This window comes from Notolepis coatsorum, assembly GCF_963971535.1.
Source record: "Notolepis coatsorum genome assembly, chromosome: 19".
Lineage (NCBI taxonomy): Eukaryota > Metazoa > Chordata > Actinopteri > Aulopiformes > Paralepididae > Notolepis > Notolepis coatsorum.
Window position 1 is genome coordinate 22,883,389 of NC_140183.1, and position 25,990 is coordinate 22,909,378.

A 25,990-nucleotide genomic window follows, 5' to 3' on the forward strand; every position below is an offset into this window, starting at 1 on the left:
ACCAACAGCCAATAAATGTGAAGTTATCTTTGAACCTCTGTTGTCAAGCCTCGTCAATATACCCCCCCTTCCCCACTAATGGAACTAATGGAACACAGCGAAGTGACTCCACGGTTCCGCTAACGCTAGTTAGCTTGTGGCTAGCGTAACGTTAGCCTAGCTTGCAGCTAACATTATAACCGAACAATACACACATGCCCCAAATTATGGAGGTCGTATCGAACGGTGTACGGTTCGAATGCATACCGTTCCACCCCTAATAAACACCAATCTGCCTCTCCCGTGAGAGCAGGATCACAGAGGACATCCTCTCCTCAGCGCTACATTCCACCCTCTCCCACCTGGATGAGACTTCAGCTCAACATCCTCATCTCCCCTCCAAACTCATCTCCAAACTTGGTGATCTCGTGGAAACCAACACGACCAAAACCAACACACCTCAACATTAACCCTTTTGTCTGCCACTGGATACTTGACGTCCTAACCAACAGAACCCAGTTTGTTAGGATAGACAATCTCACTCCGAGGACCTGGACCCTCAACACATCATCACTGGTGAAGAAAGCACACCAGCGCATCTTCTTCCTGAGGAGGAAAGTATACTGTAGGAACTCTGTGGCCTCTACTCAATTTATACCATAACTAGTACTACATACCTTAAACTAGTCTACCCATATAACTCTGTATGATACATTTGAATCGAATCGAATCTAATCTAATCTCATAAACAATCTAGAGGTACGGCTAATTCTAAATCTTGTCTAATCGCGAAACAAACCCCACCCTGCCACCCTCCAATCCTGTGTCTCCGTCTCCCATGTTGACACGTCCGTGCTACCCTCTCCTGGCATCCCACACAACCTCTACTCGTTATGTGTCTGTGTGGACGTCTCACACTCTAAAAGCCATTGATTGTGCAACGCATACAGTACCATGATCACCGGAGGCGTCTCAGAGCGGTCTCTTTTTCCGTGATTATCTTAACGCAGAAGGACTCAGGAAGCATAAAACCAGCGTTCTGACCCTGCCTCTAGGCTGCTCTTGGGTTTTCCTACCTTGTGTGTTTTAATGCTTAATGATCACATTAATCCCATTAAAGGTTTTTATTGCGCTATTTTCACAAGGATGTGTGACTGAAAAGCTGCCAGAGTTCTATTAACCGCTGCCTGGCTTGGCCCTCCTTTAGCCTCTCTTCTCCACGCCGGGATGTGGTAAGTAGGGCATATTTTGGAGAGTTTATATGATAAGGCGTCTCAGGCTATGAGAGGCAGCGTGTCAGCAGCGCTGAGGTAAATGCTGTGGTGTTGAAAGGCGTGAGCAGGTGTCTCCTGCTGCAGGTATATCTGAGATGCCAGGAATACCTGTAGACAGGCGTCATGCTGTGGTATGTGACTAGATCATGACTTGCACATAGTTGATCTAGAGAAGAGCCCAGGGCTGCAGGCTCAGAGGCTCCACTATACTTAAGGCTTGTGCAGTCTTTATGTTTTATTAGGTGCTTGGACAGAGCACCTTTATAACCACTGTGCTCTGGAGCGTTAGTTCATGGTTGGCTGGTTGGGTTGTATGTGTGTGCATCCGTGCGTGTGTATAACAATTTATGGGGGAAATTATACTGTGATTCTTTTGACAGATCTTACAATTGCAATATGATTTATGAGGAAATGATACTTTTTGCTTTGTGGTTTTCCTTTTCATTGAAAAGAGTATTAAAAGAATCATGTGAAGTGTGTGAAATATCATCTGTAGGCCAGGGCTTCTTTGCAGCACCGCCATGCTTCCTTCAGAATGCTATTCTGACACACATTTTGCCTTCATCATATTGTGCTTTTGGTTCAAATAAAATGATTAATTGTGCATCTGTGTGTGTGTTTGTTTGCGTGCTCATTTCCTTGGAGACACAGTTGGCCAAGCTGCAATCACATTTTCACCCAAACACACCAAACAACTGCAGACCCTAATGAGGAATAATTAAAGGGGCACTTCACCAAAAAACAATGCTGATTTATTTTGCACATAATCTCACACACATCTAAAAACTCGAATCAGTGTTGCACACATTCATTTAGATTTGACAGTTATTGAGAGTAAATTAGTTTGAATATGGCCACCAGTGATGTCATCGGGGACATTGAATCATTGTGTTTGCGTTAATTACGGCTCTGTGAAATTATGTAGATGAAAAGATAGCAATACCTTGTTTTATAGGGACTGTAATGTTATCATGTTATCATTGGTATGATATCACGTCTAAACCCTGGCTAGTGGAGACAAGCCATAGGATGAATATCAACAACACAGCTCGGGTCTCCTGCTAGAGCGGTAACTCACCCGTATGTCCTTCTCTGGCCAGTTCTGGAGGAGGGTGGAGATGTGTCCTCTGTCGTGGATGGAGATGAAAAGGCCCCTGGAACAGATCAAACATAAGAGTCCGTTAGAGGGTCAGTCCAAAGAGGGGCATCGTGGGAATAGAAAACAGCAGGGAGCTGCTGCAGTGTGTTGACATGTGTCCTTGACTTCAGAAAACAGCTGGACCTCTAAGCTTTTCTTCAGTGACCTGCTGAGGTTTTGATAGTTTTCCTTTTCTTTGAGCTTTTGTTTTCCTTTTCTTTGAGCTTTTGTTATTCCTCTAACAGGGCTTTACACGATACTAATGGCACCTGGAATATTAACATTGAGCTTGAGGGCCTACTGTGTTACACCCCCACCCACCTCTCTCTCCTTCCTTCCATCCATCTCTCCCTCCTTCCCTCCCTCCTTCCTTCCATCCCTACATCCATCCATCTCTCCCTCCTTCCCTCCATCGATCTCTCCCTCCCTCCCTCCCTCCCTCCTTCCATCCCTACATCCATCCATCTGTCCCTCCTTCCCCCATACCTACTTCCCTCCATCCATCCATCACTGCCTCCTTCCCTCCATCCCTCCATCGATCTCTCCCTCCTCCCCTCCCTCCTTCCATCCCTACATCCATCCATATCTCTGTCCTTCCCCCCATACCTCCTGCCCTCCATCCATCCATCTCTGCCTCCTTCCCTCCATCCCTCCATTCATCTCTGCCATCTTCCCTCCATCCCTCCATCGATCTATCCCTCCTTCCCTCCATCCATCCATCCATCCCTCCCTTTCTCCCTCAATCCATCCATCTCTCTTTTCCTCTCTCCCTCCATCTCTCCCTCCATCTAACCCTCCTTCTTCATGGCAGATGTGTCCTTTGCTCCAGGAGGATCCTGGGATGAGGAGATAAGCTCTCTGTGTGTGTTTGTGTGTGTGTCTGTCTGTGTGTGTCTGTCTGTCTGTCTGTCTGTCTGTGTGTGTGTGTTTGTGTGTGTGTCTGTCTGTGTGTGTCTGTCTGTCTGTGTGTGTGTGCGTGTGTGTGTGTCTGTGTGTGTGTGTGTGTGTGTGTGTGTGTGTGTGTGTGCGTGCGTGTGTGCGTGCGTGCGTGCGTGTGTGTGTGTGTGTGTGTGTGTGTGTGCGTGCGTGCGTGCGTGCGTGCGTGCGTGCGTGCGTGCGTGCGTACATACATGTGTGTGTGTGTGGTCTAGTGTCAGTATGTCTCAGTATGTCTGGCTCTTATGTGTGTCCTAGCCCCGCCTCCGTCCACATGTGTCAGTAACAGTAAAAACATCACTATGTGTAACATATGTAACAATCTTCTCATGAAGTAATAACCTGCTCCAGACCAGCGCTGGTGAAACAGAGCAGAGAGAAACAGGCCTGGTATGTGGGGGAGATGTAAAGATGTCATGTAGAAATGCTTTGATAAGTGGAGGATGAGGTCAGCTTTACACCACTAGTGCCTTGTCTCCACTAGCCAGGGTTTAGCCGTGCTGTGGCCTTGTCTCCACTAGCCAGGGTTTAGCCGTGCTGTGGCCTTGTCTCCACTAGCCAGGGTTTAGCCGTGCTGTGGCCTTCCCTCCACTAGCCAGGGTTTAGCCGTGCTGTTGCCTTCCCTCCACTAGCCAGGGTTTAGCCGTGCTGTGACCTTCCCTCCACTAGCCAGGGTTTAGCCATGCTGTGGCCTTCCCTCCACTAGCCAGGGTATAGCCGTGCTGTGGCCTTGTCTCCACTAGCCAGGGTTTAGCCGTGCTGTAGCCTTGTCCCCACTAGCCAGGGTTTAGCCATGCTGTGGCCTTGTCTCCACTAGCCAGGGTTTAGCCGTGCTGTGGCCTTGTCTCCACTAGCCAGGGTTTAGCCATGCTGTGGCCTTGTCTCCACTAGCCAGGGTTTAGCCGTGCTGTGGCCTTGTCTCCACTAGCCAGGGTTTAGCCGTGCTGTAGCCTTGTCCCCACTAGCCAGGGTTTAGCCATGCTGTGGCCTTGTCTCCACTAGCCAGGGTTTAGCCATGCTGTGGCCTTGTCTCCACTAGCCAGGGTTTAGCCGTGCTGTGGCCTGTCTGTCACACAGTGAGCGTCTCCATTGTCTTTAGAACCTGGTCAAACCTGGCTGGACCCTGGCTGAGACGATCACCTTTCACAACCTGGCCAGACCTGACCAGAGCTGGCTGGGACTGATGTATCATCATGGTTTAGCTTGTATACCACAGTCGGTGGTGTGAACTTTTAAAGGTTGCCTAACAACCAAAGAGTTAAAAAGAAACGCAATGGAGACACAAACCTAACCATACCATACCATGCTAGACCATGGCTAGCCCCAGCCAGGCTCGACATACTGTAGCTAAATGAGACAATGGATAAGTCACCGCAGAGCTTCTCAGCTAACAAACCATTTCAGCAGTGAGTTCAAGATTAATACTCAGCTCAGATAAAAACCAATGAGGAGCTTATGATGTTGTAGACAAACACCCAAACACACACACACACACACACACACACACACACACACACACACACACACACACACACACACACACACACACACACACACACACACACACACACACACACACACACACACACACACACACACACACACACACACACACACACACACACACACACACACACACACACACACACACACACACACACAGAAGGTGGAAGCAGGGGTCTGACGTCAAGGAACAACTCTCCAGGGGTTGAGGGTTTGACAGACCAGAGAGAACATTCTAAACATAATATCTGTGGGGAATGGAGACCCTTGTGAGTGGAGGCTGGGGTCGCAGGTCAGGTTCAATGGTGTTTAGGAGGTGATCAATGGTGTGTGAGGCTTTTTGTACAGTATGTGTGGGGCTTTTTGTGTGTGTGTGTGTGTGTGTGTGTGTGTGTGTGTGTGTGTGTGTGTGTGTGTGTGTGTGTGTGTGTGTGTGTGTGTGTGTGTGTGTGTGTGTGTGTGTGTGTGTGTGTGTGTATGTGTGTGTGTGTGTGTGTGTGTGTGTGTGTGTGTGTGTGCGTGCGTACATGTGCTTGTGTGATACTATGACTTTTCTTGAATTTATGTCTGTCTGTGTGTATAGCCTGTGTGAGTGCATGTGCATGTGCTTGTCTATTTGGTTGTATGTGTGTGTGTGTGTGTGTGTGTGTGTGTGTGTGTGTGTGTGTGTGTGTGTGTGTGTGTGTGTGTGTGTGTGTGTGTGTGTGTGTAATATGTGTATGGGCTTGTGTGTTGTTATGAATTTGTGCGTGTGTTTGTGTGTGTGTGAGTGTGTGTAATAAGTGTATGTGCATGCATGTGCTTGTGTGATACTATCAATTTGTGTGCGTGTGTGTGTGATAAGTTTATGTGCATGCATGTGCTCGTGTGATACTATGAATTTGTGTGTGTGTGTGTGTGTGTGTGTGTGTGTGTGTGTGTGTGTGTGTGTGTGTGTGTGTGTGTGTGTGTGTGTGTGTGTGTGTGTGTGTGTGTGTGTGTGTGTTTGGGACAGTATATAGTGTGTATAGGAGCACGTCAGTATTGAGACCACATGACTCCAGTTAAAGTATAGAGCAGTCCACACATGGTACGACCCACGTCACTCTCACCCGGGGCGACACACATGGTTCGACCCGCGTCACAAAAGCATTCATTCAGTGATTAAAGTTACATCACTCAAATCAAATCAAATCCTTTATTTAACCAGATAAGCATCATTGAGATTAAAATCTCTTTTTCAAGAGCGATCTGGCCAAGCAAGGCAGCAGAAAGTTTCAACATAAAAAAGAACATCACAATAAAATACAGATAAAACATTTACATCAAGCTCCAATTTCAGGCAAGTTATCAAACAGGCAAATGATCAAACACAGTTGCACTGACCAAGGGAACTGAGTTCGTAGGATTTTAAAATGGCTTTGAATTCTCCGAGGGTGACCAGTCCTGGTAATTTTAGGTCCTCCTGTATCTTGTTCCAAGATGAAGGAGCAGCATATTTAAAAGCCCTTTTTCCCAATTCAGTTCTCATATGGGGAACTTCCAGTGTTAGAACAGCTTGAGAACGAAGGGCATACTTATATTGCTTTGTGCACAGAAGCACACTTAGGTACGAGGGAACCAGTTTAAGCAGAGCTTTGTGCACCAGAGAGAGCCATCGAGAAAATCGCCGTATTTGTAGAGATGGATAACTTGCAATGGTATATAGGGTGCAATGGTGCACTCGATTTCCACATCCCGTCACAAAGCGTAAGGCAGAATGGTACACAGTATCAAGCTTTCTAAGGTGTTGTGGAATATATGTATGAACTACGCCCCCTTCCTCCCCTCCCCTTCCCCCACTCCCCCCATTGTTCACCTGGTACTTAACTGCTCCCCCAACTGGGGAACTAGATCTTTTTACCTGACTGACGGAGCTGGTCTGTTTAGGTAAGATCTCCAGCCATATTCTCTATTGTTGTAATGATTTGATTTGATCTGGATAATAAACCTTATTATCTGGACCCTCTGAGTGAGCAAGTCATTCGACTCTATTCCTATTTGAATACTATTATTATCCTACAATTTGGCGTCGCGAATTTCGAATTTTGTGCAGACTGATCTGTTCTCAGGTGTAGAGAGAAAAGGATTAGTTTAGGCCGGCCGGTATCTGGAACACATTGGTGTGATCCCCACTTCTCTCTGCACAAGGTGAGCATTTACTGTGTGTTTTAATATTCGAGACTATGGCTGGACAATAGAATAAAGTGTGTTGAATATCTGGGCTGTATTGGGATTCGTTACGGGGGAAACGCGTGTACTCCGGTCCTATATCAGGAGGTTCTGGTAGGATTTGCTATAGGTTGAAGTGCTATTCCTGGTCGAGTCGGAGCCGACCAAAAGCTAAGGCACACAGTAAGGTTGTCAACAAAAGAAGATACGTGAGCTTATTAGAGTGATATCATTGGAAAACGCGACTCTCTTAGAAACTATTCTATGATTCTTGTGGCAAAGAGGCGGGACGCTAGGACCGAGAAGCTGTTATAATCTAATTAGATTTAACAGAGTAACGATATATATTCATAGATACAACCTTAAAATAAGCTCACAACCTCTTCCATTCCTGAAAACGATATATTTGGATTGAATTAATCAATTAATCATACAGAGAGCGGGAAGGAAACCGGCGGTGCCTCGACAGTACGTAAATGTACATTTAACGGGACATTAATCGCTGGTTGAAGGGACCGAGACTATGATTAAAAGGTATATATAATCTAATATATCGCTATTAAATTTCGAAGTTCAGGATTCGGTCGTTATGCTTTAATAACGGTGTATAGTGTATATCAAGGGTATAAATGCCTTATCGCAGCAGGGTGCTGGGCGATTAAACGAACAGCGATCCAATACAGACCAGGTATATACACACGTTAACTTTTATGTATTTTCGTTTGTTTGTCTGTTTGAGTCTTGTTTGTGTGTGCACAGTATTATAACCCGCTGAGGTGTTTATTGAGTTAAGAACGAACCGGCTGATATCGCAAAGCATTGAGTTAACGTTATACGTTATACGTTATACAAGGAAGCCAGGAAAGTGATTTCCGGTAGTGATTTCCGGTTGGGAATTGTAGTTTTGGTTCCACTTCCGGTTTCACGATAGGTAATGATAACGGCGCTATAAATTACATAGTGATAACGATACATAAAGTAATTGGAATAATATGTATAAGGATTCAACATCTAAATTAGGTATAGCAGTATACAACTGAAATACATATATCTTAGAATCAGACCTGAAAAATTAACTTTGACTTGAATGAATACCTAAATTGGTTCTCTAGAACAATATAGATTGCTACAGTTAATAAGCTATAATTAAGATACCAAGTATATAAAATAAGTTATAATTAAGATACCAAATATATAAGATTGAGTGTCTGGTCTCCACCTTATATACAATTATTTAGTTATAACTAAAAATAGGGCATATGTTCTAGTTTTTTTGTATGTCTATCTCTGTCTATTTCTCTCTCTCTCTTTCCTCCTCACTGTTTACCAGTCTGATCATATCAGGGATGTTACATCGAGGGCAACGCGGGGCATATAGCTGGTATCATGGGGCGTTCACTAAGCAAAAATGACGTTACCGGCAACTCTCCGTGCGACTTCATGCTAACAAAATATGGACCTATAGCTGTAAAATATTTGGGATTGTGGTCAAAATGGACAAAAAACAACTGGCCAGTCCTAGGGTGTTTTCATAACGGGAAACTTAGAGGCGTACGCGAAAGTTTCCGTGAACGTGCCAGATCGTTTACCGTGAGAAAACAAAGTCGTATCGAACATGCATTGGTTTTGTGGCAATGTGAAATTGATTTGAGAAATATGACACGTTTAAAAGAAGAGGCGGAAAAAAGTATTATAACGCAGTCTCAACCTAAAACGCTTGACAACGGAAAAGACAGAGAAAGTAACACAAGGCCCAATATCAAAAATGTTAAAGGCCTATATCCAAGCCTGACCGCAAGCGTGGTAGAAGACGATTCAGACGATGACATATCCACAAGAGTGACGTTTAACAGAGACGCACATGTGGTTTTAGATAGGAACCCAGACGAAAGAGAAAATGTAGAAGCAGGACCATCAAGGAACAATAGACCTGCTAGAACACAGGACAGTTCACCAACAGTGCAACCGCCGTCACCACCAGCGAATAAAATAGAAAAGGTTAAAACGCCTCCGGAACCATCACAAATGGTCACTAGATCCGAGAAACCGACCAGCACATATCCTATGAGGATTGTCCCACTAGGCGAAAATGTAAACGCTACAGTTTACCGACCATGGTCACCGACAGAAGTAAAAGGACTCGTTGAACAATTTCCCAAACCCGACAGAGACCCAATGGGTTTTATCGAACAATTGGATTTAATATGCCATTGCTATAGCCCGACCCCTAGGGACATGAAACAGCTAATGTTGGGATGTCTAGGAAATAAATATCACAGCGTCTCAACGCAAATGGCTATTCCAAGCAGTGATGCCTGGAGTGAAAACAACACTAGAGAACAGTGTATTACTGCGATAACAGCCGCGGTACAAGGTTTGGCAAGGCGAAATGCATGCATGTCAAATATCACAGCTTGCGTTCAAAACGAGTCTGAAACAGTCGATGCGTTTTACAGTAAATTCAAAGCGGCTTGGGCCGCGAACAGCGGATTAACGGCAGACGAGGGACTCGCAATCCAGGTATCCTATTTCGTTAACGGCCTCCTACCACACGTTGGAAAACATTTGAAAGCCGTCCAGTTAGATTGGGAGAGCTCTCCTATTACAAACGTTAAGAACGCAGCCATCAATATAGAACGACAGCATCACGACAAGAAACGTGTCATCAAAGACATCGGAGTCTTTGTATCTCGACCAGAGGTGGTAAAAGAGGAAACAATACACTGCTATCCAGCTAGAAATTATTACCCCCAGGGAAACAACCAAAGGGGTGGGGGTGGGAACACGCGAAACGGGCCTCCACAGAGGAACGGGGTACAAACATGTTACCACTGCAATCAACCAGGACACCGAATACAGGAGTGTCCCCATGTAACATGTCATATTTGCCAACAAAAGGGCCATGTGGCGTTCTATTGTCCAAAGGAGAATAGAAACAATGGGAACAAAGGGGAATATATGCAAAGAGACTCACGCAGGCCCCACAAACCCCATCCTAGCGCCCCACCATATGCAGATTACACTATGGCGGATCCGTTCAAAGGAGACGAGGCGACGAATGTCGCATAGAGGTGCCAACAGGAAAAAAAGATCTGTCTGGAGAATGTTATGCAAATATTAACAGCAAATCCCGAAGAGGAACCCAAAATTAACTTAATGATAAATAACAAAGAAGTTACTTTCATGATAGACACCGGAGCCACACAATCATCAATTGATGAGAGCACAATGGCATTACCCTTGTCTGGACAGTCTGTATTAACAGTCGGGATAAGCGGTGTCCCACAGACAATCCCTTTGTCTATACCAGTTAAAATAGAATCAACTAGCGATTCTTTTTCAACTGAACACTCTTTGTTATTAACATCTAAAGCAGCAGTTAACCTTTGTGGACGAGATTTGCTTTGTAAAATGAACGCTAACATTTACTGCTCACAAGATGGAGTCTTTTTACAGCTACCAGAGAAGGGAGAAAGAATTGAAATACAACAGATGATGTCACAACGAGTGGGAAATGTGATAGAATACAGATGGAAATTAAATAATGATCCTATCAATGAGTTTGTTTCCACAGCATTGAAAGAAATAACAGAAGCCGACACAGGAGTGAACGCGAGGTGTTTACAGATGAAGTTCCTGGCCGAACACCACGTAACAGCGTCCAAATGGGATACAGACGTACCAAAAGTATATATAGAAAAGGTAAAATCATCCATTGGTAAGACCACACTGTTTCCAGCATTCTCAGAAATATACATCTCCCATGAGGGCATTGCAGCCACAGTAATCTTATCAGAAGTTCAAAGAGTGGCAATTCATGACTCTGATTATACCCCACACATAGCAATCGCATTCGACACGGCGGAAGGAGAACAGGACTTGTCCCCCATGATGAAGAGACTACAGACAGACAAAAGAACAGCTACCTCCCACACTGTTAAGATGAAAAATGGGTGGAATTTAACTAGATTGAAAGATGGATACATAATAGCCACACCCCCATTCATGATTGAAGGGCCATTGATATGCATACCAGAGCCCCCACACGCTGTTTTCCTTCCTGAAACTTCATTGTCTAAGGTACCCCATAAACTGTGGGCATCACACTCCACTGAAGTCGGGCTAATGACATCTGCAGTCCCCCACAGAGTCACACTGAAACCAGATTGTACCCCTCCCAAACTTGAGATTGATACAATCTCAGCTGTCACCTCACCCAGAGCCGACTTACAACAAACACCACTAGTTAACAGTGATCTAGTATATTATGTTGACGGTAGCGCGTCAAGACACACTAATGGATGTGATTTGAATGCTGGATACGCTGTTGTTGATGACCATGTGATGATTGAAAGTGCAAAACTACCTAATAATTGTTCAGCACAGGCAGCGGAGATCTTCGCTTTGACGAGAGCGTGCGTGTTGGCCAGGGGTAAGTCTGCTACAATTTTCACCGACTCAAGTTATGCGTTCAATGTAGTGCACAATGTGGGATTAATATGGAAACACAGAGGGTTCATTAAGACATCAGGCATTCCCATCAAACATGCTGTATTAGTCACTAACCTACTAGAGGCATGTTTACTTCCTAAGCTATTGGCTGTTGTAAAATGTGTTGCACATTCTTCTTCTCCTTCTCTGGTTGCAAAGGGAAACGCCAGAGCGGATCACTGTGCCAAAAGGGCAGCGACCGTCCCCTCCCTGTTGGTAAAACAAATGGCTATCACAATCGCCAATGATAATACTCCCACTTTTGATCATGTCGTTTCATTACAGGCAGAGGCGACATCTGAGTGGCCAGTATGGACGTCAGCAGGTTGTTCCAAAATGCCAGACGGCATGTGGAAACATGCTGACAGTAGAGTTGTAGCTCCAAAACAACTCCTCCCCCTGTTAGTAAGATTAGCACATGGACTTAGCCACGTGTCAAAATTCGCAATGGTGGGCAGTATCACTTCACAGTGGCACGCGCCAGGTATCACCAGTTTAGCTCACCAATACTGCTCAAGATGTGTTGTATGCAATCAACACAATATAGGTAAAGCTATAAAGACTAGACGTGGCGCCCACCCACCACCTTGGGGACCATTTGTTAACATCCAAATGGATTTCATCCAATTAGAAAAAAGCATGGGATACCAGTACGCGCTAGTCTTAGTAGATATGTTCTCTAAATGGGTCGAAGTCTTCCCATGCAGACGCAACGACGCTCAAGCAGTAGCTAAGGTATTAGTCAGAGAAATAATTCCAAGATTCGGGTGTCCACACTCCATAAATTCAGACAGAGGTACGCACTTTACGGCACAACTGATAAACAACTTATCTACCGCATTAGGCATGAAAATACACCTGCACACACCCTACCACCCTGAAAGTGCAGGTGCGGTAGAAAGACAAAACTCAACCATCAAGAACCGTCTAGCTAAGACATGTACAGAGACAGGCCTTAAATGGCCCGACGCCCTCCCCTTAGTATTAATGCAAATGAGATCAATGCCAAACAGAGGAACAGGATTGTCACCTCACGAGATATTATTTGGACGTCCAATGTCGACACCAACCACAATGCTTCCCCCGTTATCACAAGTCCAGTTATTGCTAGCAGACGAAATTGCTATTAACTATTACAAAGCTTTGTGTGCCCAGATGAAGAGGCTCCACCCCTTAGTGAGGCAGGCACAACCACAACCACCAACAACACCATGTCATGGATTGAACCCAGGTGACTATGTATATATAATGGTGTTCAAAAGAAAAAGTAAACTAAACCCCAGATGGTCTGGTCCATTTCAGGTGCTGCTAGTAACGGACACGGCAGTAAAGTGCGACGGAAAAGCATCCTGGATCCACGCATCCCACTGCAAAAGGGCAAATCTACCATGAGTCCAATAACAATAGGAAAAATGACCACCAACTGGAAATGCTTAATCATCGCATGTGGCATAGCGGGATGCATTGTGTGGGCGACACTGGACGAACCTCAATCATGGATCAATGGGTTTAAGGGCGGTAAGGGGAAAGCAGTTGAACGCACCAAAAGATATGTTAACAGTCACCGCAACAACCTATATTTAAAGCTAAGCCAAGCAGTCGCACATTTTGCTAACCAATCAAATTGCTATGTATGCGGCTTAATACCCCATTCTACCGAAGATGGTTTTCCGTTAATGGGCCTCCCACTAACAGAATGCCACAAAGCCTCTCTAAACAAGTCCACAGGGACAGCTGAAAGCTGCACAAAATCAAACATGAAGATTCGACAAAGTCATGATACAAATGGAATACCAGTTTCTATTACCCCAGTGAAGTTTACAGAATGTGTATCTCAAAAGGGTTGGGGAAAGAATGTCGGGGTGTTGGAACATTGTGAAGTGCCCCAGGCGACCCGCAAACGAAGAACGATATCCCCCCGGACCAGAGACAATATCTACCCCATCCGCCAACAAATATTAACACCACCCTGGGACAACATCCACCCTGTAAAGACACCACTGAAACCCACAACCAAAGAAACCCCCACCACCCAACGAACGACAACACCAGCACCGCCTGGGACCTACTGGATATGTGGCGCACAAGCTTACCCGTCCCTTCCACCCGGATGGAAAGGCACATGTGCATTAGGATATTTAGTGCCAGCCATGAGAGTGACACCGACCCTACCACAACACCCACTGACTAGAAAGACACGCCACGCAAATCACTTCCACACACATGACCGGGCCTGCAAGACATGCGACTTTTTCAGAGCACTAATCCCCTCCTATGGTGTGATGTCAGCCCTAGATCAAATCGCAGACCTATCCACACTGATAGAAGACTTAGCCAACACAGATGCTGAAGGACTGTCACTCGTCAGCAACGAACTGACATCAATCAGATTGATGACATTGCAGAACAGAGCAGCACTGGACTTCCTGCTATCTAGTACTGGAGGAACATGTAAACTAATCGGTCAAGAATGCTGTGTCTACATACCTGCAAACGACAACATGACTATACCAAGCATCATTGAACACCTGCACAACATCTCCAGAGCCGCACACATCCCGCCAACGTATACCATGTCCGATTGGATGACAGAGAAACTTGGTACAATAGGAGCAGTGGTAGTTCGGTACATTATGTATGCAATAATAATATTTGTTATCCTAGTAGTGTGTGTGCATACTATAAAATTCGGAGTTGGATACATCACAAAAGTACTCTGCACAAGCCAACCCCCCCCGATAACCATGATGATCGCCACGACCATGAGAGAAGAAACGCAAAACGAACCCACCAACCCCCTTGCACCATACTTCCACAGATACGCACTAGAATCCACAATGCAGAACCTCTAATGTTTACTATTTTAATTCATTTTATATTTCTCTTTAACATTCCTGTAAATTGTGTCATTCACTGAGCTGATGGTCATATTTGCATTAAGTCCTATTCCATTCATGTTTTTACCGTTTTATCTCATTGTTTACTATTCTAATTCATTTTATATTTCTTTTCATTTCTTTATCCAACCTTTAAATGATGTATATTTTACCGTTTTATCTCATTGTTTACTATTTTAATTCATTTTATATTTCTCTTTAACATTCCTGTAAATTGTGTCATTCACTGAGCTGATGGTCATATTTGCATTAAGTCCTATTCCATTCATGTTTTTACCGTTTTATCTCATTGTTTACTATTCTAATTCATTTTATATTTCTTTTCATTTCTTTATCCAACCTTTAAATGATGTATATTTTACCGTTTTATCTCATTGTTTACTATTTTAATTCATTTTATATTTCTCTTTAACATTCCTGTAAATTGTGTCATTCACTGAGCTGATGGTCATATTTGCATTAAGTCCTATTCCATTCATGTTTTTACCGTTTTATCTCATTGTTTACTATTCTAATTCATTTTATATTTCTTTTCATTTCTTTATCCAACCTTTAAATGATGTATATTTTACCATTTTATCTCATTGTTTACTATTTTAATTCATTTTATATTTCTTTTCATTTCTTTCATTCACGTTTATATCTGTTTGCCAACCTTTAAATGCTTTTATATTTTACCATTGACCTGATGGTCATAGCCAGATGACAGTGTATATACTAAAGTAAAAGGTGTTGCCATCAAGTAAAAAGTAAAAGGGGCGATATTCACAACCCTAAAAATACACATAGATCTTAACCCACACTGTATAAATACTGACATTCAAATAATAACTCATTTTATCTTTAATTGTGTATTTTATATTACATTCATTTTATATTTACTTTGTTTATTTTATATTTCACCATATTCTATCTCATTTATTAATTCATCTTATATTTACTTTCATTCCTTTAATTGTTTATTTTATATTTCACCAAATTATCTCATTTATACATTCCTTTAAATTGTGTATCTCATGTGTTTACTATTTTATATTTCTTTTCATTTATTGACCCTATGACCAAAATAGGTCACAACAAGTTTATAATTTTACTATTTTATCTCATTTATTATCTCATGTTATGCTGACCTTACCTATTCCAGTCATACATCTGAGAATACTTGTCCCAGCCACATTATAAAAGAGAAAAGGACCCAACTGTGGAATATATGTATGAACTACGCCCCCTTCCTCCCCTCCCCTTCCCCCACTCCCCCCATTGTTCACCTGGTACTTAACTGCTCCCCCAACTGGGGAACTAGATCTTTTTACCTGACTGACGGAGCTGGTCTGTTTAGGTAAGATCTCCAGCCATATTCTCTATTGTTGTAATGATTTGATTTGATCTGGATAATAAACCTTATTATCTGGACCCTCTGAGTGAGCAAGTCATTCGACTCTATTCCTATTTGAATACTATTATTATCCTACATACTGATCAGGTGCATACATATAGAGTAAGTCACCATAATCGAGTAGTGGTAAGAAGGTGGTCGAGATCAGGTGACTTCTCACTTTAAGTGAAAAACAGGACCTGTTTCTGAAAAAGAAGCAGAGTTTAAGCTTCAGCTTTGACACAAGTTTGTCTATGTGAGATTTAAACGTAAGGTTCTCGTCCACTGTAATGCCTAGATATTTGTAGGAAGCAACCCTTTCGATGTCAGTCCCTCCAGCAGTAACAAGTGTGGGAAGATCAGCTGGGAGTCTCTTCCCATTTGAGAAGAGCATAAACTTTGATTTGCCAGCATTTAACACTAGCTTAAGCTGGGTAAGATGTGACTGAACAATGTCAAAGGCAGATTGCAAGAACTCCATCGTTTGCACAACACTGGGAGATGAGCAATAAATTACTGTGTCATCAGCATAGAAATGGTAAGCAGCATTAGACAGGTTGATACAAAGATCATTTACATATATGGAGAAGAGTAGAGGTCCCAGTACGGAACCTTGTGGTACACCCTTAAGTACAGGGAGGAAAGATGATGATAAACCAGCAGACTGTACACACTGTGATCTATCCGTCAGGTAATTTGAAAACCACTCTACAGCCTGTCTAGATAAACCAATTTTATGTAGACACTTCGATAAAATGGCATGGTCAACCGTATCAAAGGCTTTGGATAAGTCTAGGAACAGAGCTGCACAGTATTTATTGGAATCCAGTGATTCAATGACATCATTGACTACTTTAAGAGTAGCAGTGATCGTGCTGTGCTTCTTTCTGAAACCTGACTGGTTCTTGGAAAGCAGGCCATGTGAGTCTAAGAAATCTTTTAGCTGCTCACTTATTAGTTTCTCAAGGACTTTGGCTAAAACACACAACTTTGAGATTGGTCTGTAATTGTTAAGGGATGAGGGAACACCCCCTTTCAACAGGGGGAGGACGTGGGCTGATTTCCAGACTAATGGAATCTCATTGCTTTCGATGGTGAGATTAATAATGTAAGTTAAAGGTTCTGCAATAAAATCAGCAGCTGCCTTGAGAAAATGAGGCTCCAACTTATCCGGACCTGCAGATTTGTCGGAGTTGAGCTTCTTTAGGGCCCTATGGACCTCAACCACCTCAAAAGGAGATAAATTGAAGGGTTCAGTTTCTGAGTTTGAGGGGGGTGACATAAGGGGCCCCTGCTGTTCAGAGTCTGATGGCTGTAGTGACTCAAACAAGGATCCTGATGAAATAAAATCACTGACGCTTGAAATGTGTGAGTTTAGTGAAACAACATGGCAAACATACAAAATGTTGCTACCATGTAACATCCGGACTCTCTTTCTTTTCTGGTCTCCCACCTGTTAACTCTTTCTGCGGCAAAAACGAGAATTCTCGTGTTTCAAATCCAACCGCTGAGCGCCAAAAATTAGTTTTCTCGTTTTTAGATCCTTTTATTTTTTTATTTTCCCATTCTAAACACTCACGCGGACCTGCCCGTGTCTCCCTGGCACCGCTGCCTACGTTATAATTGCAATGATGATCGAATCCCGACAGGTGGCAGTATCACCTACCTTTTGAACTGGGTCTCTAAGGTGTCTCTCAGTGCCTCTGTGCCTCTGGCTGCAGGAATCCCCCCCCTCAAAGTGAATCAGCACACAGCCATCTGTCGGAGATTTGCTCGCCTGAAACGTATTGTTTCCCGTATTATAGCCAGACCCAATGCACACCAGTAATGGCGATCACAATGGAACTACATGGATTATTCATTTTGGAGTACCTTCTGACTAAGGTAAAGTCTATTTTAGGTCTATTTTACAGAACCTAAAACATGCTTTTGTATTGATCACAGCGTCTTATTTTACCGAACCTAAAACATGCTTTTGGTAACGATCGCAGCTTCGTGAAAACGACGACCCCCCCCTTGATGATTTTGTGAAGAAACATCTATATATGGTATATACCTTTGATTTGGAAATAATATAGGTTTCAGGCGAGCAACCCGAACGATTTGCGCATATGCATATAACACGTCATATCTCACTATCTAGAAAACGAGACTGGATTATTTTGGAACGGGGCAAGTATGTAGAAATGAACTGGTTTGTCAATGTTGGGCTATAAATAGTGCCTGTCAAATTAGCCATACTATTGTCTCCATAGCTATAATATAGAATATACGATGGGGAAACATTGTGAACATTTTCAATAACGCTGGCGCCAGGCAGTACAAATGGAAAAAAAGCGTGGTGCTCAATGAGTTAAGAGACGGTTATGCTAGCAAGCTGTACCCAGCATGCCATTCAGTTGTGTAACAGTTAATAGGGTCCCCTCTCAATACACTACACAGTGTAGGTGCTGGTAAAAACAAGAGGAAATATATTTTTACAATACAAAACCATATTTGCATAAACTATTTTTTTATTTTTTTTACAATTTAACTACTATTTTATCATTTGAAAACCAATGCCCATCCCTAATGGATAGAGAAAAAGAGAGAGAGAGAGAGAGAGAGAGAGAGAGAGAGAGAGAGAGAGAGAGAGAGAGAGAGAGAGAGAGAGAGAGAGAGAGAGAGAGAGAGAGAGAGAGAGAGAGAGAGAGAGAGAGAGAGAGAGAGAGAGAGAGAGAGAGAGAGAGAGAGAGAGAGAGATACCTTCCAGAACCAGGCCCAATGCCACCAACGGACTGAGGTTGTAACGCAGCATCTTTTATGGCTTCCTGATGAGTCTTTAATGTGTCTTTTAGGGAGTGCTAGAGGAGGCTTGTTTTGGCTCTGACAGTGTTGATGAAGTGTGAAGTAGTTGCAGTGTGTGATGTCATAAAGGGTCAGAGGAGAGCGAGGAGAGTGAGGTGTCAGGGTTACAGAGTTCATCCAGGGCTCATACCCCACCGGCTTCCCACCCGCCAACACGTTCAAAATGCGTTTGTAGGGATGACTGACACCTGGATTTGAACCCTGGGTCTCTGCAGTGGTAGGTGTTTGCTTAGGCCTCTACACTACCCAGCCATCCCGAAGCCATTATTGTATTGATCTATCATTGTTTTGATAGAGTATATCAATAGAGTATATTGTATATCTTGTATGTCATAAATGTAACAGTACTGTATATCTGTATGTTGTGTATGTCATGTCATGATATATATCTGTATATCTGTATGTCGTGTATGTCATAAATGTCATTATGAATTGAAAATGGAGGGCCCTGATGTAAACAAGATGAAAGTCTTTCTCTGGTCTGCAGCATCCCCTTACCAATTGTGTATATTGAGCCGTACTGTATTGTACCCATTCTGCAATCTGTTAATACAATTTTCAATCAATCAAGTTTCAAGTTCAAGTTTCTTTATTAGTTGTCATACAGAAGTACAGAATACTTTTATATAAAATGCTTCTTTCTGTTTTGCTCCAGAGATTGTGCTAGATAAAAATAGAAGTATAAAATAAGTATAGTAAGTATAAAATAGAAGTCAAGTACGTAGACAAAAGTGTTCAATATATATATATATACATATATACAATGTACAATGCAGAGTATAAAAGTAACTGCGTTACAATACAATATATATACTATACACAGTGATGGGCAAGCTACTTGGAAAATGTAGCAAGCTACACTACAAGTTACTCTCGATTAAATATAGCTAAACTACAATGGAAGCTATCCCCAGAGAAATGTAGCAAGCTACACTACAAGAACATGGCTAAAATAGCTAGCTACATCGGCACTACTTTTTTTTAATTTTTTTTTACTTTGTGATCAAGTTTACACCAAACAAATAGGCAGGCAAAAAAATAGCTCAGTTTGATTGTTTATTATAAAACTGAAACAAGCCCTCGGTCTGGCTTTTTGTGTCATCCTTTTAACATGAGGAAAGAACTGTGGAAACGTAATAAATAAAAGGCAGTGAAACAATAATAAAATAAACACAAATATATACTCCCTCTATTGGAATGGAGACTTTTCAGCACAGGATAAACTACTGTTTCAACTCAAACCACAGTAACAAAATGACAATAACCTGGCCAAAGAAAAAGTGCAAGAAACATTTGTCTACAAAATAGACATTAACGAAATCCTATGTAACATTTATACATTCTTAAGTACGGAAATAAGCAGCATGGGGTAATCGGCATTGGAACTATACTACTACAGTATGTACTCAGAGTATAACACTCAAGCTTGACACTGCTAGACAAACAATACTATCCTTGGCTGCTAGATATGTAACTCACAAAACATTCCATGGCCACAGGTTGAGAACCACTGGTCTAGGACGATCTTTTCCCTATTTTTTTCTTTTCTCCACCCCCCAATGTACAGTGTACAGTGTCCCCCTACCCCCAACCCCCCCCCCCCCCCCAATGTACAGCCCCCACCCACCAACCCCACCAACCCAACCTCCTCCAATGTACAGTTTCTACGTCAAATGTATATACACTCTTTTTCTGGACACTTTTTGTATCACAAACAGTACTGTATTTGCAAATCTGATATGTCATAAATGTATAGATGTAGCAGTACTGTCTATCTGTATGTCGTGTGTGTCATATATGTTATGATGAATTGAAAATGGGGGACCCTGATGTAAACAAGACGAAAGTCTTTCTCTGGTCTGCATCCCCTTAACAATTGTATGTATTGAGCTGTACTGTACTGTACCCATTCTGCAATCTGTTAATACACTTTTCAATCAATCAATCAATAATATTGTTCATAGCAGCTAGCCTATCTCAGACAGACTGTTAGTTAAAGCTGTTGATAAAAAGTGCACTGACTTGTGTGCTGTTTGGGAACAGTTGACAATGTTTATGTAAAGACAGTAAGGGTTTTCATCAGCTCACCTGAATATGTGTTCTCAAGTTAGTATTGGACGTGTGGGACGTCGAGAGCAGCTTCGTTTTTGGTTGACACAATAAACACCTAAACACATATGTTTTAGGCGTTTTTTCAGTCAAACTCATAAACGTGTCCAGGTAGGGCCATGGAGATGCAGTGTTGTTATTGTTGTTGACATCATCTTCATCAATGCCATCAGTGGAAACATCAAATCCCTCTGCCATTATTTCGCGCTGTTATTGTAAATTCATCCATTCATTCTCATTCAGTGGTCTGCGTTTAGATTTTCACTTCCTGGTTTGCGGCCTGGAGTCCCGCCCTATCCTGCCTCTGATTGGCCTACCCGTAATATTTTGGCCTACCATACCCAATCGTGAGTCGTCACTCATATCTAAACAAACCAACCAATCATAGTGGGTTTTTTTACGGGGAGTTTTTTTTTCTCCTCGCAGATCTTCCTGTCTAGACTGCGAAAGTAGCGTGTAACGTTTCTCGTCGCTACGTTACTACTTCGTTCTATAAATAGCTGCGCTTCAGAGAACGCTACCCTGGTTAAAAAGTAGCGAGCTACCAGCACGCTACTGAGAATTGTAGTTAAGCTATGTAGCTTCGCTACTTGTAGCAAGCTACTGCCCATCACTGACTATACAGTACAATGCAGAAATGGGATGAGGTACAATTTAGGTACAGTAAGGTGTAATGAGGTATGGGTTGTAGTGCAAATTCTTTGCCAATAAATATAAAGTGTGTTTAGGTGTTCTAAAGTGGGTAAAGTGGGTGCTGCAGTGAGTTGTTTGTTTAAAGTGAGTGTGTGCGTGTGGATGTGTGTGCTGTGAGTGCATTTGATGGTTGTTACATAGTGTTATTGTCATTTAGCATTCTGATGGCCTGAGGATAGAAGCTTCTTCTTAGTCTCTCTGTGCTTGCCATGAGACCCCGGTATTGCTTGCCTGACCGCAGCAGTTCAAAGAGGCAGTTGTTTGGGTGGCTGGAGTCTTTGATTATTCTCTTAGCCTTACCCATGCACCGCTTGTTGTAAATGTCTTGGAGAGTGGGAAGCCCCCCTCCAATTGTGCATTCGGCTGAACGGGCCACTCTCTGTAGTCTGTGTTGACAGAGTCTGGCTATGGGGCGACAATAATGTGTTCAAGAGGCATGGTTTCTACCTTCAGCCTTTAATCGGTGTGGTTTATTATTTAAATGGCAAGGCAGCTGTACATGAGTTCTCCTCCGTGAGAGGCAGGTGGAAAAGAGGTAGAGGGGGAGGAGACATCTCCTTAAATACTCTCCACCTGGTGGTAGCAATAGCGGCTCCGCCTATAGCGCCCTCTAGTGGAAACAGTTATGTACAGTCAGTGGAAACAGTTGTGTACAGTTAGACAGTTACTTGCAATCCTACATAGAACCTCTAACTTTAACAGTCTGCTACGGTCTTGTGCGGTGCTGTTCCCAAACCAGGAGGTGATATTGCCAGTCAGGATGCTCTCTATTTTGCATGAGTAGAAGTTCTTAAGGATCTTCTGACTGACTTGGAACTCCCTTAGGCGCCTGAGGAAGTAGAGGCGTTGCCGTGCCTTCTTCACAACACTGTCAATGTGTGTGGTCCATGTCAAGTCCTCGGATATGTGGACTCCGAGGTACTTGAAACTGTTCACTCTCTCAACCGGTGCCCCATCGATGCTGAGGGGGCTGTAGTCCCTGACCCCCGACCTCCTAAAGTCCACAATCATCTCTTTTGTTTTGCTGACGTTCAGGGAGAGGCAGTTCTCCTGACACCACTGCAACATATTCTTTGCCTCTTCCAGGTAGGCCCTCTCGTCGTTGGCAGAGATCAGGCCCACCACTACTGTGTCGTCAGCAAATTTGATGATTGTATTGTACAGCGAGTAGAGGAGGGGACTCAGAACACAGCCCTGGGGGGGCCCTATGTTGAGCGTGATGGATGAGGAGGTGCAGTTGCCTGCTCTCACCACCTGGGGTCTACCCGTCAGGAAGTCCAAGACCCACTGGCAGAGGTCATAGTTCAAGCCCAGGTCCCTGAGCTTGGCTATGCGTTTGGAGGGGACTATGATATTGAATGCTGAGCTGTAGTCAATGAACAGCATTCTCAGATAGTTTCCCTGCCTCTTGTCCAGGTGTGATGCTGCTGTGTGCAGCACATGGGCTATGGCGTCCTCCGTGGACCTGTTGGGGTGATATGCAAATTGCAGGGGGTCCAGGTTGATGGGGAGGGAGGAACAGATGTACTGTAGCCCTTCACTAGCTTCTCAAAGCACTTCATGGCTATGGAGGTGAGAGCTACAGGGCGGTAGTCGTTGAGGCAAGCGGGCGTGGATTTTTTGGGTACAGGGATAATGGTGGACTTCTTCAGACAGGTGGGGATGACAGCCTGTTCTAAGGACAGGTTAAATATGTCAGTGAATACCGGGGCCAGTTGGTCGGCACAGACTTTTAGGACGCGGCCGGGGATGCCGTCCGGTCCTGCTGCCTTCCTGATATTCACTTTCTTAAAGGTCCTCCTCACCTCATGTTCTGTTAACCTGAACATTGAGTCTCCATCAGCAGTGCCCCCCCCTCTACATTGCAGTGGTTTGTAGGCTGGTGTTGTTATTCATAGCCTCAAACCTCGCATAGAAGGTATTGAGATCATTTGCTAAGGAGATGTCACTGTTCAGCTTGAGGGAGGTGCCTTTGTAATCTGTCATCGTTCTGAGGCCTTGCCACATACTTCTAGAGTCAGCCTGTTCAAACTGAAGTTCATATCTGTTCAATCAATCAATCATATATCAACAGACGTCATATCAAGCTGACCAACTGAAACGATATGCAGTGTAAATGGTTGCATAATTATGAACAGCTTGTCACCTACATACGATGACAGAGTGACGTTATCGTGTTCAAATACAAATATCAACATTATATAATGCTAGTTGATCACATTAGTTTCAAAGTTGGTTCTTTAACCACTCCTGTTTGTTTGTTTTTCTCTTCCTCTCTGTCACTTCCTCTTCCTCAGTGTTTTCAGGCCACTTGTTGACCTTTGACCCTGAACAACCGGCAGAAGGAGAGCTGGGATGATGGATGTTTGAAGGACACCTCACCTCTGACCTGTCATACCACACACACACACACACACACACACACACACACACACACACACACACACACACACACACACACACACACACACACACACACACACACACACACACACACACACACACATGTATGCACGCACATGCACCTACGCATACACAGACACACGCATGCTCGTGCAAGAACGAGCACACACACGAAAAGAATGAGCACACACACACGGACACACATACATACACATGCACACATCCATGCTGTACATCATATGTACAGCATAACAATCCGGGGATCTCCCTGCTCTGAGTCCATCATCACTATACTTACAGTAATCTGTCAAGATAACAGTGATCTTATCAAGGCAAGAACATAATAATAGTAGTAATAGAGCTATTTTAATGAAGCCTCACAGTAGTTGCACAGAGACATTTTGCTACTAAAGCAGTGCGTGTGTATGTGTGTGTGTGAGTGAATGTGCATATGTGTATGCGTATGTAAGGGTTCGAAGTTAACGGGGGCTTGGGGCAAAATGCACTTGAAAATTTACCAAATGCCCTCGAAAATCAGTTAAGGGGGGCAAGAAAAGCCCCAGACAGTTTACTAATTATATATATATGCTCTACAGTGCGAGCATTTCACTCGTATTTGCCACTAATAATATGTGTGTGTGCGAACCGGAAAAATCATTTACTCGCAGTGTGCGAGTGAAGATTACAAGCTCCGCTGTTAATAGTTCAGAAACTACAAGTCCCACATTCCACAAGGCGCATAAACGTCCAATCAACGTTCATTCAAAAGGAAGCCATTGATGGACAGTAGCTATACGTATAAATTATAGCTCAGTTGTAGCTGTAACAGAATAATTGTATTAACTATTAATTAACTATTATTCAATAGCGTTTCAATTATAATGAATTAAATAATTGTATAAAGAATTTTCCATGTTCTGTCATCTAATAATATATTCCATTGCCTTTCCTATCTGTATCAAAGTCAAAATGTTGGTATCGTGACAAGACTACAACATACAAAAGCAGCTTGACAACCGATATCCTTTGCGTCTAGGCATGGGCCAATTTGTGATTTTGGTGGTATGTGCTATTTGCACAGATATTTACCCCTTAGTATGCACAGGCACAGTATAATATGCATGTAATAAATAGTTTGTTAATAAACTCTTGTGTTACTTGAACAATTTTCACTGTGCTCCTACATTTCTTTGTGTGCTCCTAAATTTTTATTTAGATTTTATTTATTTAAATTTGATTTAGGAGCTCCCTGGGAAAAAGGTTAGCGTAGAGCACTATATATGGAGACATTAACATTACGTTATCAAACATGGGGACGAAGACTGTAAAAAATGTTTGTTAATTTTCATTATAAAAATTCTGTGCCCCTGAAATTAAAAAAAAGCCCCCAAAAATCAATTAAGGGGGGGGGGGGCAAAAAAAGCCCTGTGTGTGTGTGTGTGTGTGTGTGTGTGTGTGTGTATATGTGTGTGTCTGTGTGTCTGTGTGTCTGTGTGTGTGTGTGTGTGTGTGTGTGTGTGTGTGTGTGTGTGTGTGTGTGTGTGTGTGTGTGTGTGTGTGTGTGTGTGTGTGTGTGTGTGTGTGTGTGTGTGTTTGGCTGAGTGCAGGTCAGAGATGTGTAGAGCAGTCTGCTGTAGTTCCTTCATATAGAGAGTGTGGTGTGACCAGGAAAACACCCGCCGACCCCCTGACAGCCTGAATCAGCACAACCGCTGACCAGCATCCCACCAGCCCACCAGCCCCGCAGCAAACACCCCCCTGGGAACATGTGAGGCCACAGGTCCAGTCAGAGGCCAAGTACAAACCACAAACCACGTCCCAAGCTATTTTCCACACAATGACTCCATAGCATGGAGCAGAGAGAACCTCAGGAGACAACCAGACCTCTGAGTGCTGACCCACGTCCTTGACGGACACCCGCCTCTCAACCAGAACACATCCACAATACTCTCAACCAGAACACATCCATAAGACTCTCAACCAGAACACATCCATGAGACTCTCAACCAGAACACATCAATACTCTCAACCAGAACACATCCATAAGACTCTCAACCAGAACACATCCACAAGACTCTCACCCAGAACACATCCACAATACTCTCAACCAGAACACATCCATAAGACTCTCAACCAGAACACATCCACAAGACTC

The 25,990-nt window shown here is 43.4% G+C and overlaps 1 protein-coding gene across 1 annotated transcript in view; it reads right to left on the reverse strand.

The window, feature by feature from the left end:
* Nucleotides 1–25,990, reverse strand: part of me1 (malic enzyme 1, NADP(+)-dependent, cytosolic) — a 254,649-nt gene that overhangs the window by 96,887 nt on the left and 131,772 nt on the right. Inside the window, exon 4 of the mRNA XM_084336576.1 lies at nt 2,332–2,407. Coding sequence (XP_084192702.1) covers nt 2,332–2,407 — 76 coding nt within the window. The remainder of the gene's footprint in view (nt 1–2,331; nt 2,408–25,990) is intronic.